The following is an 18,975-nucleotide window of genomic DNA, read 5'->3' as shown; positions in this document are numbered from 1 at the left end:
TTACGCGAGATTCCCGAATGTACGCGCGGTCGACGCAGTGAAGTTACGACGTTTCCGTAGCTTTTGCGACGCGTAAAGTTGCCCCTGCTATATGAGGGGCAACCAATGTTAAGTATGGCCGTCGTTCCCGCGTCGAAATTTTTAAATTTACGTCGTTTGCGTAAGTCGTCCGTGAATGGCGCTGGATGCCATTTACGTTAACGTCGAAACCAATGACGTCCTTGCGACGTCATTTAGTGCAATGCACGTCGGGAAATTTTAGGGACGGCGCATGCGCAGTACGATCGGCGTGGGAACGCGCCTAATTTAAATGATCCACGCCCCCTACCCGGATCATTTGAATTAGGCGGGCTTGCGCCAGAGGATTTACGCTACGCCGCCGCAACTTTACAGGCAAGTGCTTTGTGAATCAAGCACTTGCCCGTAAAACTTGCGGCGGCGTAACGTAAACGAGATACGTTACGCCCGCATAGTTTTACGCCCAGATACGAGAATCTGGCCCTCTGTGTTTATATGTAGCACCTTCTAGTGTGCTACTAGTGTTAGTGCAGTTACATTTAAGTTATGACTCATGGTTAGTTTGTGAGTCAGAAACTGGGTGAGGACTACTGCAGGTCAGGCTGGATGGCTCCACAGAGGCAGGTCTCTGGTACCTCCCCCTGGATCTGGAAGTTTGGAGAAACATTTAGAAGTTAGTGGGCGGAGGCCAGAAGCACTGATCTGCATACTTGAGGGAAATTGGCCAATCCTCAGGCAGAGGGACCGACAGGTTGGCTGAGTCAGCCCTTAAATATGGTGGAGTCTGGCCATCATGGGAGTCAGGTGGAAGATGGAGTGCTGAGGAGGCTGTCATGGCCAAGGTGGGGACCCCTGGGTCTGGGGGGGGGGCTTTGTCCCCAGGCTAGGAGGGGACCCCTGTGTCTGGGGGGCTCTGCCTCCAGGCAAGGAGGGGACCCCTGGGTCTGGGGGTCTCCGCCTCCAGACTGTGCTCAGACTGGCTTGGGAAGATCCTACCAGCATTTTGGTTTGAGGAGGAATCTTGCCTAAGGAGCAGCAGGGAGCAAGAGGATACAACAGCACGCCCAGGGCTTCACAAGGGGAGAGACTGCAACATGTAGCAAGCTTTCAGAAGCATAGTATTGTGCTTAACCCTTTTATCACTTGCCCTGTGAGATCTTCGGAGCAGCAAGGTAGGCTGGTGAACAAGCAGCCGGGATGGCTGGTAGTTTCTGCAGGCAGTAGAGCTGGGAGCAGTTTCTATAGAGGAGAGGATATACTCTTGTATGCAGATTTCAACATACTGTGCTATTTTCAAAGGGAACTGAGAGCTCCTAGTTCTCAAGGGACTTTTGCTTTTGATCACTAAAGACATTTGGTGTCCATTACGGAGGACAGTTCAGGATTTAGTATGGTAGAAAGTTTTCTCTATATATAGTTCTGGTCAAGTTGGGCATCCCATAAACCCTACACCCCACCCAAGTGATTACTCCCAATAAAACAACAAAACAAAGCTCAGGGACTTTTTTCTTGTGTCCGGATTGAAGTGATAAATGCTTGTTGCCTGGTTCTGCAGGGATAGGGGAATCAGTCACCAGCAGCCCCTTGGGGATTTCCAGTTTTGCAAGGGCAGCACTACTTTATCACTCTGCTAACTCTCTCCCTTGGTTGATATCTCAATGTGCAATGGTATCTAATAGAACAGGGAGTTACAGGAAATCCCCCCAGGCACAACAAAGTAAAAAAAATGTAAACGTAAAATCCTTTATAGTAAAGTAAGTAATAAACGGCCTAAGGTTGAAGTGGCTATACTAGGATCAAGATTGCAGCTACAGTCATGATCCCAGTATCATTTTTTTTCAGCAGCTGATTCTCTAGTAAAAATATTCTGAGCGGCTATGCAGCCATTTTATTACATCTACAGTGCCTTGCAAAAGTATTCACCCCCTTGGTATTTTTCGTGTTTTGTTGCCTCACAACCTGGAATTAACATAGATAGTTTGAGGATTTGCATCTTTAATTTATAGAACATGCCCACAACTTTCAAGATTTTTTTTTTACTGTGAAGCAAACAACAAATAGGACACAAAACTGAAAAAGTCAATGTGCATAACTATTCACCCCCCTAAAGTCAATACTTTGTAGAATCACCCTTTGCGGCTATCACAGCTCCAAGTCGCTTTGGATAAGTCTCTATGAGCTTGCCACATCTTACCACTGGGATTTTTGCCCACTCCTTCTTGCAAAACTGTTCCAGCTCTTTCAAGTTGGATAGTTTGCACTTGTGAACAGCAATCTTTAAGTCTGACCACAGATTTTCTATTGGATTGAGGTCTGGGCTTTGACTAGGCCATTCCAACACATTTATGTTTCCCCTTAAACCACTCAAGTGTTGCTTTAGCAGTGTGTTTGGGGTCATTGTCCTGCTGGAAGGTGAACCTCAAATCACACACAGAGTGGTACAGGTTTTGCTCAAGAATATCCCTGCATTTAGCACCATCCATCTTTCCCTCAACTCTGACCAGTTTCCCAGTCCCGACTGCTGAAAAACATCCCCACAGCATGATGCTGCCACCACCATGTTTCACTGTGGGGATGGTGTTCTTTGGGTGATGTGATGTGTTGGGTTTGCACCAGACATAGAGTTTTCTTTGATGGCCAAAAAGATAAATTTTAGTCTCATCAGACCAGAGCACCTTCCTCCATACAATTTGGGAGTCTCCCACATGCCTTTTCGCAAAAACTCAGTAATGGCTTATTTCTGGCCACTCTGCTATAAAGCCAAACTCTATGGAGCGTACAGCTTATTGTCGTCCTATGTACAGATACTCCAGTCTCTGCTGTGGAACTCTGCAGCTCCTCCAGGGTTACCTTAGGTCTCTGTCTTTGCCTCTCTGATTAATGCCCTCCTTGCCCATCCCATGAGTTTTAGTGTGCGGCCGTCTCTTGGCAGGTTTGCTGTTGTGCCATGTTCTTTCCATTTGGTTATGATATGAAGCGCTACCCCTCAGGAGCCACTGATTTGTTGTTGGGATCGGCATATTAAGTTACCTTAGTGTTGTCTAGGGGTGCAGTTGGAGAACAGAGTATTGAGCGAATGTCCAGACAATGAATAGAGGTTTTCTAATGGTTTATTTCCAGGCCAACATGGCCAACATCAACATCAAATAGGAAGAAAAGGTTGATGAAGAAAGAGGGACAACTTTGCGGTATCAGGCCTGGATAAGAACCAAGCAATCCTGCTCTCAATAGTACCAAATTACAGTTTGTCGCCACTCTAGCCAGAGTGGGTGAAGTGTCCCCGGACAGACCTCTGCCACAAGCCTGGCAGCCGAAGTGTAACTTTAGATTGCTGGGAGGAATAGATCTCTCTCACAGACCCGACTCTAGGGCCTCTGCCACAGGCCTATTACTTTGAATGAGCTAAATGGATGAATAGAGTGAACCCTCCCAGTATCTTTTAGCATTGATCACCAAATGACAGCAAAGCGTACCTGTCAGCATTCCGGTCACCAGATCCTTGATCGGTTCGTTCAAGCCCTGTTGGATAACCTGCCTCCGGGTTCTCCTCAAGCCGATCCCCCAATCGAACGGCATCCAGCCTGGGATCTTCTTAATTGGACTGGGGACCCAGTAAGTCACTGGGGCCCCTCTCGGCAACATAGAGCTCCGCGTAGCATTTGACCCCGGCCATCGCCGGGGTCCGTTGGATGCGCGCACCCTAAAGGTGGATGCCGCACCTGGAACCTGGAACCCGTGTGAAGAAAAGCACCAATAATGATGGTGTCTGCCACAGATATACTCTCCCCCAGCATGCTCCGCGAGGGAAAACTCCTCTAATTGGCTGCTGGGGAAAATTGCTCTGCCAGAACCCCTCTAGCGCCACCTGTCGCCCAGGGGTGGAAGCAACACCCCTGGAGCGCCAGCTGACATACATGACATTTCAGGGATGACAGCAGCCCAAATTTGACAAATTGTGAATGGGAGCAAGAATAACTCTCCCATTCCCCACTAACTTTAGCGTAGTGCCCATACTGAAAGTAAGGGGGCGCTACAGATAGATTTAGATGGTGCTCCTAGGGATCATCAAAGATTTGGATATTTTTTATAACCTAACCCTGACTTGTACTTCTCAACAACATTGTCCCTTACTTGTTTGGAGAGTTCCTTGGTCTTCATGGCAGTGTTTGGTTAGTGGTGCCTCTTGCTTAGGTGTTGCAGCCTCTGGGGCCTTCCAAAAAGGTGTGTGTGTGTAATGATAGATCATGTGACACTTAGATTGCACACAGGTGTACATAATTTCACTATTAATGTGACTTCTGAAGGCAATTGGTTGCACCAGAGCTTTTTATGGGTTTCATAACAAAGGGGGTGAATACATACGCACATGTCAATTATCAGATTTTTTATTTCTGAAAAATAGTTTTATGTATTTTTTTTTCTAATTTTACTTCACCAACTTAGACTTCTGTGTTCTGATCCATCACATATAATTTTGATTAAAATAACATTGAAATAAAGGCCGTAATGTAACAAAATAGGTAAAAAGCCAAGGGGGTGAATACTTTTGCAAGGCACTGTAGAGGCTGCAGAAGGGGATCACGTTGGTCCTGCAAAAGTATGTCAGTGGGGATCACGCCACACTTGTGTGGTATCGTCGCAAACGTCAGAGTGAGAGCAATAATTCTAGCACCAGTCCTCCTGTGAAACTCTGAACCGGTAGCCTGTAAAGGCTTTTAAAGCATCACCTATGGAGATTTTTAGGTACTTTAGTTTGGCGCTGTTCCACAGGCGCACGCAATTTTAACGTGTGACGTGTTTGGTATTTATGTATTCAGTGCAACATCATTGGTTGTATTTTACCAAACATTTGGGTATTCTATTGTGTTTTTGTGCATTAAAAGTCACTAAAGGATATTTTTTCCCAGAAATTTGCATTTAGAAAAACGCTGCACAAATATTCTGTCACATAAAAATATGCAAAAAACCCACCATTTTACTTTCTAGGACCTCTGTTTAAAAATATATACATAGTGGGCCGGATTCACAAAGAGTTACGCCGGCGTATCACTAGATACGCCAACGTAACTCGGAATCTAAGCCCGTCGTAAGTTTAAGTGTATGCTCAAACTGAGATACACTTAAACCTAGCTAAGATACGACGGTCTGCGCCGTCGTATCTTAGGGTGTAATTTTTTAGCTGGCCGCTAGGTGGCGCTTCCGTTGATTTCGGCGTAGAATATGTAAATGACTAGATACGCCGATTCACGAACGTACACTTGCCCGTCGCAGAAAAGATACACCGTTTCCGTAACAGATACGCCGCGTAAAGATAAACCTGCCCCCTAGGTGGCGTAGCCAATGTTAAGTATGGCCGTCGATCCCGCGTCGAAATTTGAAAATTTTACGTCGGTTGCGTAAGTCGTCCGTGAATGGGGCTGGACGTAATTTACGTTCACGTCGAAACCAATGACGTCCTTGCGGCGTAATTTGGAACAATGCACACTGGCATATGTACACGAACGGCGCATGCGCCGTTCGTAAAAAACCGTCAATCACGTTGGTTCACCAAACTTTTACATAAAACACGCCCCCGCATCCTCATTTGAATTAGGCGTGCTTACGCCGGCCCCATTTACGCTACGCCGCCGTAACTTCGGAGGCAAGTGCTTTGTGAATACAGCACTTGCCTCTCTGAGTTACGGCGGCGTAGCGTGAATACGATACGCTACGCCGCCGTAAAAATGCACGGAGCTACGTGAATCTGGGCCAGTATGTGTGGATTCTAAGTAGTTTTAGCAAAAATAATGCAGATGTTTTACATGTAGGAGAGGAATGTCAGAATTAGCCTGGAATGGAAGTGGTTCATAATATATACCAAAAAAAATCACATAATCATTTGTTTAGTGCAGGCAGTTTAAAATGTGTTACTAAATACACATTCATGCTTAAAGCGGACCTTCAGTCATTTTTTTCAGCTTTCCATCAATTAGATCTTCTGCCCTTGTTGTTGTTTTTACTTTGGATAGTAAAAGATTTTTTTTCTGTCAGTAAATACCTTATACAGCCCACTTCCTGTTTCTTGCCTGGTAAAACGCCTAGGCTTGTGAAATGATGCACAGGTCTCTCTTTCTCTCACTGTTGTGTGAGTTTGCTAGGAAGGGAGGGGGATGAGTCATAAGAGGACCAATGAGATCTGCAGAGCAGGCGGTGTGCCTCTGTGTGTCTGTGTATATCCAGGAAGTAAACAGGCAGCAGCTTCAGCTGCCCACAGTTAAAATGGCTGCACCCAGACTCAGTGGAGGGAGATTTCTGCAGCATATTTGACACGTAAAGAATCACAGTATACTGTATAGAAAATGATATGCAAAGTGGTTTGGAGGGAAGCTTCAGAATGGCAAAAGATGTTTTTATTACAAATTATGTGAGTAGACTGCAGTTCCTCTTTAAATGTCTAAATTGACAGTATGTTATTGTTTATAATTTTTTTTTATGTTTTTGGGGCAGTTGTATAATGCATTTCCATCATTGATCCGCTGGTTGCCTGGAACACACAAAACTATGATGAAAAATGTGGCTGAAATGCATAGATTTGTTAAGGAAACCTTTACCACCCAAAGGAAACAACTGGATGTCAATGACCAGAGGAACCTTGTCGATGCATTTCTAGTGAAACAGCAAGAGGTAAGGCAGCACATCCAGAAACGAGAAGGAGCCACTAATACAAGGAGATTACACCTTACGCACAATACTGCTTGAAAAAATAAACACTTATAGCCAGATTCAGATAGACTGGTTTCATTTTGAGTCGGCGTAGCGTATCGCATATACGCTACGCCGCCGTAAGTCAGAGAGGCAAGTGCTGTATTCACAAAGCACTTGCCTCCTAAGTTACGGCGGCGTAGCGTAAATGGGCCGGCCTAAGCGCGCCTAATTCAAATGAGGAACAGGGGGGCGTGTTTTATGTAAATGACTCATGACCCGACGTGATTGATGTTTTTAACGAACGGCGCATGCGCCGTCCGTGGACATATGCCAGTGTGCATTGCTCCAAAGTACGCCGCAAGGACGTATTGGTTTCGACGTGAGCGTAAATTACGTCCAGCCCCATTCACGGACGACTTACGCAAACGGCGTAAAATTTTCACATTTCGACGCGGGAACGACGGCCATACTTAACATTGGCTAGGCCAGCTATTTGTTCGACTAACTTTACGTCGGAAAAAGCCTTACGTAAACGGCGTAAGAAAATGCGCCGGGCGCACGTACATTTCTGAATCGGCGTATCTAGCTCATTTGCATATTCTACACCAAATTTAACGGAAGCGCCACCTAGCGGCCAGTGTAAATATGCACCCTAAGATACGACGGCGTAGGAGACTTGCTCTCCTGCTTAGTGTGGTCAGTTTTTAATAGGAAAGCAGAGGGACTGGCAGGGACACCAGGGATTTCACACAAAGGAAGCAATACAAAAAGAACTGGATACAGGTGTAACTCAAAAAATTTGAATATCATGCAAAAGATCATTTATTTCACTAATGCAACCTAAAAGGTGCAACTAATATATGAGATAGACTCATTACATGCAAAGCAAAATAGTTCAGGCCGTGATTTGTCATAATTGTGATGATTATGGCTTACAGCTCATGAAAACCCCAAATCCACAATCTCAGAAATGTTTATATTGTGAAAAGGTGCAATATTCTAGGCTCAAAGGGCCAGATTCAGAGAGAGAGTATGCCAGCGTATCTACTGCGACTTGAAGTCCGACATATGTCCAACTTTCAATGAATGGGGATCCGACTTGGATCCCTGCCAATACCAGGCACTGTGTTTGATATGAATCTTGAGGGGGAACTCCACGCCAAATTTTAACTAAAAAACTGGCATGGATTCCCCCTCCAAGAGCATACCAGGCCCATGGGTCTGGTGCGGATTTAAAGAGGAACCCCTACGCCGAAAAATTGGCGTGGGGGTCTCCCCAAAATCCATACCAGACCCGTATCCGAGCAGCAGCCAGGCCGGTCAGGAAAGGGGGTGGGGACGATTTATATAGGCCTCTTATGACGTCACAGTCCCAGCATGCTCCGGGTGGTGACGCCCCCCTGCCCCAGAGCACCTACCTCCCCATGTTGAGGGCATGCAGCCTGGCATGGTTAAGGAGGGGGGAGCTCACTCGTTCCCACCGCCTTTCCTGACCGGCTGGGCTGCTGCTTGGATACGGGTCTGGTATGGATTTTGGGGGGACCCCCACGCTGATTTTTTGGCGTAAGGGTCCCTCTTTAAATCTGCACCAGACCCATGGGCCTGGTATGCTCTTGGAGGGGGAACCCATGCCTTTTTTTAGTTAAAATTTGGCGTGGAGTTCCCCCTCAAGATCAGTAGAGTACAAGTCGCATGCCAAAGTCGGAGCATGCAAGACAGCGTTCCGACTTTGATCCGACTTCAATGATATTCAATGGAGTGAAGTAGGATCAAAGTCGGACCAAAGTAGTACATGGAGCATTTTCAAAGTCGCTCCGACATGTGTCGGACCAGTTAAGACGGCCACATAGGGAAACATTCATTTTCACACGTCATGCGACATGAGCTCCCAATGTCGGAGCGTTTGTCGGACAAGTGTGAACCCGTCCTCAGGGTGGGTTCACACTGATACGACACGACAATGATACAACTTTCATCCTACTTTGCTCTGCGACATCAGTCCTACATTGATCCTACATCCATCCGACTTTCATGAACAGGATACTACTTTGATCAGACTTTGTGATAGTCTGACTTGTTCTTTGACCAATCAAAATAATCCCAGAGTGAGATAAACTCCTTTTACTGCTGCTGTAATCACAATGTCGAATGTCCAAAGTCGGATGGTTAGGACAAGGATCCTACTTTGATCCGACTTCAATGATATTCAATGGGCTGAAGTAGGATCAAAGTCGGACCAAAGTAGTGTAGGAACTTTTTTCAAAGTCGGACCGACTTGTGTCAGACCGGTTAAGACGGCTCTAATAGGGAAACATTGATTTTCATACGTCATGCGACATGAGCTCCCAATGTCGGAGCGTTTGTCGTACCAGTGTGAACCCGGCCTCAGTCTGGTTCAGTAGGAATCACAATCATGGGAAAGACTGCTGACCTGACAGATGTGCAGAAAACCATCACTGACGCCTTCCATAAGGAGGGAAAGCCTCAAAAGGTAATTGCAAAAGAAGTTGGATGTTCCCAAAGTGCTGTATCAAAGCACATTAATAGAAAGTTATGGAAGAAAAGGGTGCACAAGCAGCAGGGATGAGCGCAGCCTGGAGAGGATTGTCAGGAAAAGGCCATTCAAAAGTGTTGGGGACTTTCACAAGGAGTGGACTGAGGCTGGAGTCAGAGCATCGAGAGCAACCACACACAGACAGATTCTGGACATGGGCTTCAAATGTCGTATTCCTCTTGTCAAGCCTCCTGAAAGACAAACAACGTCAGAAGCGTCTTACCCGTGCTAAAGAAAAACACACCTGGTCTGCTGCTCAGTGGTCCAAAGTCCTCTTTTCTGATGAGAGCAAATTTTGCATCCCATTTGGAAACCAAGGAGCCAGAGTATGGAGGAAGAATGGAGAGGAACACACTGCAAGATGCTTGAAGTTCAGTGTGAAGTTTCCAGTCTGTGTTGATTTGGGGAGCCATGTCATCTGCTGGTGTTGGTCCACTGTGCTTCATTAAGTCCGGGGTCTACCAGGAGATTTTGGAGCACTTCATGCTTCCTTCCGCAGACAAGCTCTATGGGGATGCTGACTTCATTTTCCAGCAGGACTTGGCACCTGCCCACACTGCCAAAAGCACCAAAACCTGGTTCAATGACCGTAGGATTACTGTGCTTTATGGGCCAGCAAACTCGCCTGACCTGAACCCCATAGAGAATCTATGGGGCATTGCCAAAAGAAAGATGAGAGACATGAGACCGAACAATGCAGAAGAGCTGAAGGTCACTATTGAAGCATCCTGGTCTTCCATAACACCTCAGCAGTGCCACAGACTGATCAATTCCATGCCCCGCCGCCTTGAGACAGTAATTGCTGCAAAAGGGGCCCAAACCAAATACTGAGTACATATGCATGCTTATACTTTTCAGAGGTCCGATATTATTCTATGTACAATCCTTGTTTTATCGATTGCATGTAATATTCTAATTTTCTGAGATTGTGGATTTGGGGTTTTTATGAGCTGTAAGCCATAATCATCACAATTATGACAAATCACAGTCTCTCTCATATATTAGTTTCACCTTTTAAGTTGCATTAGTGAAATAAATGAACTTTTGCACCATATTCAAATTTTTCGAGTTTCACCTGTAATTTCTCACACAAGTACATGCTACAGCAGCCACTTATCAGGAATATGGAGTGTTGGGGTAACAAACACTTTAACCACTTAAGGACCGCCAAACGCCGATATACGTCGGCAGAATGGCACTGCTGGGCACAGTCATGTAAGGGTACGCCCCCTTTAAGTGCCCAGCCATGGGGCGCGCGCCCGCGACCCGGTCCTAAGCTCCGTGACCGCAGGAACCGATCACCGTGGGTGTCCCACGTTCAGGTCACCGGAGCTGAAAAACGGGGAGAGGTGAGTGTAAACACACCTTCCCCGTTCTTCATCGTGGCAATGTCAGTGATCGTCTGTTCCCTGATATAGGGAAAGACAATCAATGATGTCACACGTCCAGCCCCGCCCACCTATAGTTAGAAACACATATGAGGTCACATTTAACCCCTACAGCGCCCCCTAGTGGTTAACTCCTAAACTGCAATTGTCATTTTCACAGTAACCAGTGCATTTGTATAGCACTGTTTGCTGTGAAAATGACAATGGTCCCAAAAATGTGTCAAAAGTGTCCGATGTGTCCGCCATAATGTCTCAGTCATGAAAAAAATCGCTGATCGCCGCCATTAGTAGTAAAAACAGAACATTTATTATCAGTACTTACCGTAATTTTCCTTTCCTGATGGACTCCATGGAAGCCTACGTGTGAGTTTACCCCGCCTCCTCTCCAATGCTATAGGACCCCCTACCCTATAAGTTTGAGCTCACCGGTAGAGACTGTGTTCCGTAACTAGCCTACTCTAGACCGATGGGGGGGAACTCCGGCTGCCATGGAGTCTATCAGGAAAGGAAAATTACGGTAAGTACTGATAATAAATTTTCCGTTTTCCTGACAGACTCCATGGCAGCCTACGTGTGGGAAATAACTAGCCAATCCACACGGGTGGGTATGATGAACAGAAATACATTTGATTTGACCTGTCAACCGACAAGTTTTACAAACAAAAGACCATAGAAGGTAACGGAGCAGGCTCACTACAGAAAGTGACAAAAGGTAATAATGGAGGCCCACAAAGCCGTCCTACAGAAGACATCTGGAACCATAAGCTGGACTGTTGCCCATTAAACCGATATACGCCTAGTGGAATGTGCCCTCGCCGACTCCGGAGGAACCGGGTCCTCGCCTTTATAAGCTTGTTGGACAGACTGGACAATCCCGGCCACAATCATTCCGCTCGAGGCTCAACTGCCAGCATGCAGGACGCACAACTAGACAGAGTGTTTGAGACGGAGGAAGTAGCTCGCAAGCATACCCCCAAGATTTCATCTATGTCCAGAGGATGAATTCTAGTGGACTAGTAGGTCCAAAAGTTGAGGTAGGACGATTCACTGGCTCTTATGGGACCTTGAGGCAATCATAAATTTGAGTCGATCAAAGGAAAAAAGGCGTATGTCTTCTAGAAACCAATCGATCTGTCAGGGCATCCATTCCAGAGGCCTAGCTGCACGATCCAGAGTGTAATACCTCTTAAGCTTAAAGTTGCCGGTAAAGACTAGAGAGCAGGACCACTTCGGGAAGGACTTCCCAGGGGCAGAATTTGCTTGAATGACTGCACATGAAGGGACCACTCGTTGGTGACCAGCCGAATACATGTCAGGAAGACCACTAGGGCTTTCTGGACTCCGGGATGTAAGAGGTTGACATGCAGGATAGGTTTTTCTGGACCCAAGACATATTGGACTTGACCTCCCTCTAAGTGCTCCCAGATTCTTCATATTAGGAGATCACCGTGGTGTTGATCACTCTTAATGATACTGACTCTCTCTTCCGGGAACTGGAGAAAGACTGAAGGGCACACCAAGCTGCCTGAATCCCCAAGGTGTTCCAGTCCGGGTTGAGAAAACTTATACCTAGCTTGACTAGGGCAAGATCCGATCTGCAGAGGGCTCCCCAACCGGAGAATTAAATTGACCGTTGCTCCTTGGCATATGTAGCTACAGGAAACATAATTGACAAAGAAAAAAGGATGCAACGTCTGCAGGGACCACTTGACCATAGGGGTCTTGGAGACCATTGAGCCGAAAAGCTTTGGCACTGTGAGGCCCTCGGCCGTGAAGAGATTAGAGATAACAAAATTCTCTTCTGAGAAACCGGGATCTTCCCCACTGGGAGTGGGATGGTGCTTTCCACCATATGAAAAAACGAAGCTGGGCTCCAGAGTACACTAGGTCCTGGATTGGTCATAGGTGGCCTTTTACCCTGACCTATGAACCATCCAAAAGCTGGCCAAGGTGGAGACTACCTTCTCCCTGTGAACCAGCAGGTATATATTTTTGGAAGTGCGGTTGTTCACCTTTTTCTTTTCAAGCTTTGTTTCCATGCATTGCCTGCACCCAGGCTTCTGAGAGGACACTGATTGCTTAGTGCACTCAGCTGGAGCGGCAGTTCCCTTCTTCTCTATGGAGTATATACTGCCAAAGAAATGCACAGGCCCACTCGTAGCTCAGCCCTGAGCTGTACCGCATGGATGATATGCCAAACATTTGGGAAATATTCCAAACGGACGCCAGCAGGAACAAACGTGATGTAGGTCCATGAGGAGGACAAAAAAGGAACACAGTCTCTACCGGTGAGCTCACACTTATAGGGTAGGGGGTCCTATAGCATTGGAGAGGAGGCGGGGTAAACCCACACGTAGGCTGCCATGGAGTCTGTCAGGAAAAAATAATTATTAATAAAAATGCCATAAAACTATCCCCAATATTTTAAACGCTATAAATTTTGCGCAAACCAATCGTTAAACGCTTATTGCGATTTTTTTTTTTTTTTTAACAAAAAAAAGGTAGAAGAATACGTATCGGCCTAAACTGAGGGAAAAAAAATGTTTTTTTATATATTTTTTGGGGATATTTATTTTAGCAAAAAGTATAAAATATTGAATTTTTTTTCAAAATTGTCGCTCTATTTTTGTTTATAGCGCAAAAAATTAAACCCGCAGAAGTGATCAAATACCACCAAAAGAAAGCTCTATTTGTGGGAAAAAAAGACGCCAATCTTGTTTGGGAGCCACGTCACACGACCGCGCATTTGTCAGTTAAAGCGACGCAGTGCCGAATCGCAAAAAGGGGCAAGGTCCTTTAGCTGCATAATGGTCCGGGTCTTAAGTGGTTAACTTCACATTTGTCAGAAAAAAAAAAACATAACTGCTACACAAGCAGAGCTTATGGAATTTAATGACCCCGAAGCTGGAGATGGGATGGTTCAATTTCTGGGTTATTGATAAATATGTTTATTTGGAATAAGAATGGCCACATAGCCTCTATCACTAAGTTTATAAAACTCAATTTTACAGGAGAAGCCCAGTCATGAGTTATTTTTCACCAATGAAAACCTAACAGCGCTTGTAACTGATCTCTTTTCTGCTGGGATGGAGACGACCTCGACCACACTTCGCTGGGGAATTCTGTTGATGATAACTTACCCAGACATCCAAAGTAAGAGTGAAGCCATGTTCTTGTACAGCAGGGGTCTCAAACTGGTGGCCCTCCAGCTGTTGCAAAACTACAAGTCCCATGAGGCATTGCAAGGCTGACAGTTACAAGCATGACTCCCACAAGCAGAGGCATGATGGGACTTGTAGTTTCACAACAGCTGGAGGGCCGCCAGTTTGAGACCCATGTTGTACAGTCATCGTGAATTGACATGCAGTTGTGTTTTTGATGTAACATCTATCTGAATATATGGGTAATTTACTGTTTTATCTTTCCCATGCTTGGACCATATTCATGATAATAAATTCATATAGTGACTTAGGGCCTGATCCACAAAAACCCTGCGTAACTTAACTTTTGACATTTAAGTTACACCGCCGCAAAATCTCTACCTAAGTGCCCGATCCACAAAGCACTTACCTCGAAATTTTGAGCGGTGTAACTTAAATCCGTCCGGCGCAAGGCGTTCCTAATCTAATGGGGCGAGTCCCATTTAAATTAGGCGCGCTCCCGCGCCGGACGTACTGCGCATGCTCCAGACGTTATTTTCCCGACGTGCTTTGCAAGGTTTTACGTTACGCCGAGTTTTGTGAATCGCGCCGGGTAAAAAAAGTTGCATCGGGAAAAAAAAGAGATGCGGCGGGAAAAAAAATAAAAAACAATTTTTGACAGCGTCGCGGGAAAGTAGGGTCTACTTTTACATGGTGTACTAACTTTACACTTTGTAAAAGCAGCCCTAATTTTGTGACGGCAAACTAATACTTACAGAGAAAAAACGAAGCGTAAAAGCTTTGTGGATCTCCGTAAGTGCTAATTTGCATACCCGACGCTGGATTTCGACGAGAAATGCCCCCAGCGGCGGCTGCGGTACTGCATCCTAAGATCCGACAGTGTAAGTCCCTTACACATGTCGGATCTTCTGCCTATCTATGAGAAACTGATTCTGTGGATCAGTTCTATAGATAGAAACAGGGATACGACGGCGTATCAGTAGATACGCCGACGTATTCCTTTTGTGGATCAGGCCCTAAGAACCACTAGCAGGTGCAGCTCTCTGTATGTCTGACAATGGAGTTGGCCGACCTAAACCTGGGAAATGTATTACAGAATGAACCAATTAGAGACTGCATGATTTTGGAAAGGTTATTATTTTTTTAAGTTTTTACATGACCTGGCAGTTTGTTTTTGAGATGCCTGGAGGTATTGATTTTAAATTGATACAAGTGGAATCCGTGAATCTCATTGAAATTAGAAGGACCATAGACTTTCAACAAGGTAGGAGGGGCCCCAAATTTCAAAAGGACAGGCAAAATCTAGCATTATTCATACATGGATTCAGGAATCTCACAGTATCTGCGGTTGCCTAACCCCCTTAGCGGTAAACCCGAGCGTGACTCGGGGTGTTTTTTTTATGCTACAATCGGTATCCCCGAGTCACGCTCGGGGTGTATGTGCAGAGCCTGCAGCGGCGTCCCTTACCTTCTCCAGGCGATCCAGCGATGATCTCCCATTGCTGTGATCGCCGACCGAGACCCCCCCGCCACGCCGTCCATCAGTCATCTGACTACCTGGTTTCGTTCCCTGCACCGCAATGGTGCATGGGAGCGGAACTAGGAGGGAAATTCAAATGTTGCACCAACACAAACATATAAAAAGGAGGTGATACAATGTAATCTGAGAGGATTACACTGTATCACCTTGGAATCTGACACAGTGCCCTTTCAGTGCCCCTTGCCATTGTCATTTTTGACCAATAAAACCTGTGAAAACCCTATAAAAAATGGCATCAAAAAAGCGCTGTCCTCCAAATGCGCTTTTGGATCAGCTGAGCGACAGCGACAGCGGCAGCGACACGGAGTTGATCGCAGAACAGAGCGACAGTGAATCGTGGGGAGATTTGTCATCTGACTCAGACACCGACACTGATCTAGAAAGTGACAACGCCGTTGATCCTGCACCTGACCTAAGTGATGTCCGCACTTGGTGCCCTATAGACAGCGATGCAGACCAGGCAGCGCCCCCGAGGTTCCGATTCAATGGATCTCCTGGGATGAAGGTTGATGTGGAGAGTGACAACCCTCTGGCGTACCTGAAACTTTTTCTTTCTGAGGAGGTAATTTTAAAAATTGTGACAGAGACCAATCGATACCACAATCAGCAATCTGCTACGCTGCGTGCCAGATTTTCCAGATCCAGAAAATGGGAACTGGTCACTGAGGAGGACATCTGGAATTTTCTTGGACTCATCATCCTTCAGGGGGTGGTGGGCAAAGCGCTCCAGAAATGGTACTGGACCACCAATAAGATGCTGGCCACTCCGTTTTTTGGCACTATGATGTCTGAGTATCGTTTTTCACTCATTATGAAAAACTTACACTTTGCCAACAACGAAGATTTTGATGAGGCCACGCATCCCGCGCCCAAGCTAAAAAAAATCTGGGAGGTGTGCCAGATGATTGTCGCCAACTTCCAGCGGACCTACGTGCCAGAAAGGGATGTCAGTGTGGACGAAAGTCTGATGGCCTACAAAGGACGCCTGAGTTGGATCCAAAAGTCCAAAAGAGCGCGCTTTGGCATAAAATTTTATATGCTATGTGAATCTTCCACCGGATATATCTGGAATGCGGTAATTTACACCGGGAAAGGTACCAAGTTTAATCCCAGGTACAACCGCTATGGGATGGCCACATCGTCTGTCCTTTCACTGCTGGACCCATTACTGAACCAGGGATATTGCGTAACAACGGACAATTTTTATACGTCACCAGAACTTTATGAGGTTTTGCTCCTCAATAAAACGGATGGGTATGGTACCATTAGGCCAAACCGGTGTGACATGCCATCAATTTTTGGCAAGAAAAACTAAAAAAAGGAGAGATGGTTGCCTTTCAAAAGGGTAAAATGATGGCAATGCGCTGGCGAGACAAAAAGGACGTGTGTCTCATGAGCACCGTGCACAGCACCTCCACTGCCATGGTCCGCACAAAACACGGAAAAGATGTGCTCAAGCCACAAGTCGTGATCGACTATAATCACACAATGGGAGGTGTCGACCGAGCCGATCAGGCAATGACATTTTACCCGGCGATGCGAAAACAGAAGAAATACTATAAAAAGATTTTCAGGCATCTCCTTGAACAATGTCTTTGGAACGCTTATATTCTTAATAAAGCAAACACGAACATACCTCTTCTTCATTCTACTTTATATGGAAGGTGGCTGAGCAGATTTTTATCAACCACCCGACGCCATCAGTGTCTGCTAACAGACCCGGACGACGCTCTGTTGACGTTGGGAATCCAAAACGCCTGACAGGTCGTCATTTTGTAGACTTTGTACCGCCAACCGCACGAAAGTTAGCGCCTACCAGGATGTGTGTCGTTTGCTGTTCCAAGAAGGATGGCAATGGAAAAAAAGTCTGTAAAGAAACAAGGTACTATTGCCCAGATTGCAACGTCGGACTTTGTCTAGTTCCATGTTTCAAACTGTTTTACACCCAGAATGTGTATTGAATTTCTTTGTTTCACTAATTTCTTTATTTTTCATTGCTTTATTGAATAACATTATATTATTGATTAGATTATAATTCATGTGTTTGTGTTTCAAATTTATCACATCTGCAATGTCTACTAAAGGTCTTGTTTTGGTCAGGTTTAAGTAAGTAATTACTAAGAATTGCAGGCCTATGATACATATCACCAAATTTTCATGAAAAAAATTGTACCGCTTTTGGTACCTAATTCCAGACAGAATCATACCGCCAGGGAGGTTAAACACAGTGGAGCCACTCATGGCTCGAATTTCATCAGTTTTCAGGCGAAATGTCACTTTTGCTGTAGTACATTCTATGGGTGTGCAAGTTCATGGTGTAGTATGTCCTACAGGTGTGTAAGGCTAGGCGAGTGGCATCTCCACCATGTTTGCCTCCTCATTGAGCGCCAAGCATGGATAACATAGGAGGCATACCCCGGGATGTGTTCTTCTGGGCTATGCTAGGCACTTGTGACAGGATCACTTTATTACACATGGTGTACCTTTACTTCTGTTCCGTTTTCATCAATGCCCCAGGACAAGGCTGAGGCCACTGTGAGGACCTTAAGACTGGCCTCCACTTTTAGAGTTGGTCATACACTCTGTACACTTGCACCACAACTGTTCTCCAGTAAAATTTTGGTTCCCCATGACATTTCATACTTTCTCTGTAACTTGCATTTAGGAGGGACACGCTGAGCCTTGTCCACATCCACCCATCCAGTGTATCACTGCTACCTCATTCCCAGTAACAGTATGAGGCTCCGCTGTGCACCTAGCACAGACTCCATACATGCACTTAACTTCATTTAACTCTTCTGATCCTGTGCACAGGCTGGGGACTTCTGTTGCGCTAATCTTCTCCCATAGCTATGGGAGATGGACCATTCACGGAGAGAGTGCCAACAACAACTACCTCCTGCAAGAGGCTATCCCACCTGTCTTCGGCACACACTTAATGACATTCTGCTTGGTGAAATTATGTTACCCCTGTTAACCACTTCCATCTTCACACTAATAACTACTGATGTCTTCATATCCCAATGTACCTTAGTGAACTGAACTGTAGAAAGGTGCTGGCTACTTGCATTACACCCCTTTAGCAACTTTGGAACAGACAGGAACAAGGTTTCCAAGCTTTATTTAAAGTGCAACATATTAAAAGTTCACAAGTAAGAACAGTATTTCTCCCTACACCCCTAACCCTATCTCAGGCTACGTGCTGCCCCAGCATACCTGCAAAGGTAGAGTTCATGTGTGGTCAGGGGATCTATAAGTGACATTTCCCAGTGCTGGAGTCTTCAGGGTCAAACCCCAGGTTCTGATGACCTTTTACATGACGGCAGCAGATAACATTCTTTCACTCCTCACAGGAGCGGCTTTCCGATTCTCTCCCCTTTGAAAGCTCTCTGCTCCAGTGATCTATCTGCCGCCACCCCCCTATCTAGGTCACGGGCTTCCTCTGGGCAGCGGCCGATGGACCTCTGCATCTCCTTTTTCCTCTGCTTCACGGCGACGTGGCTTCCCCTGTGTTTCTCCCTCCTTGGCGGCCAAAAGGATTGCTTCTCCTCTCGGCCAATCGGGTCTCAGAACCCACTTCCTAAGCCAGGATTGGCCAGGAAGGGAATACGGGAGACAATAGTGAATATT

General features: G+C 45.9%; 1 protein-coding gene across 1 annotated transcript in view; it reads left to right on the top strand.

Moving 5' to 3' along the window:
* Positions 1-18,975, top strand: part of LOC120935604 (cytochrome P450 2C5-like) — a 56,803-nt gene that overhangs the window by 23,450 nt on the left and 14,378 nt on the right. The window contains exons 6-7 of the mRNA XM_040347652.1: positions 6,505-6,681; positions 13,656-13,797. Of these exons, the coding sequence (XP_040203586.1) occupies positions 6,505-6,681; positions 13,656-13,797 (319 nt within the window). The remainder of the gene's footprint in view (positions 1-6,504; positions 6,682-13,655; positions 13,798-18,975) is intronic.

The sequence above is a fragment of the Rana temporaria genome, chromosome 4, assembly GCF_905171775.1.
Source record: "Rana temporaria chromosome 4, aRanTem1.1, whole genome shotgun sequence".
Classification (NCBI taxonomy): domain Eukaryota; kingdom Metazoa; phylum Chordata; class Amphibia; order Anura; family Ranidae; genus Rana; species Rana temporaria.
The sequence above is the reverse complement of the archived record's forward strand: the minus strand, read 5'-3'. Positions and strand labels throughout refer to the sequence as shown.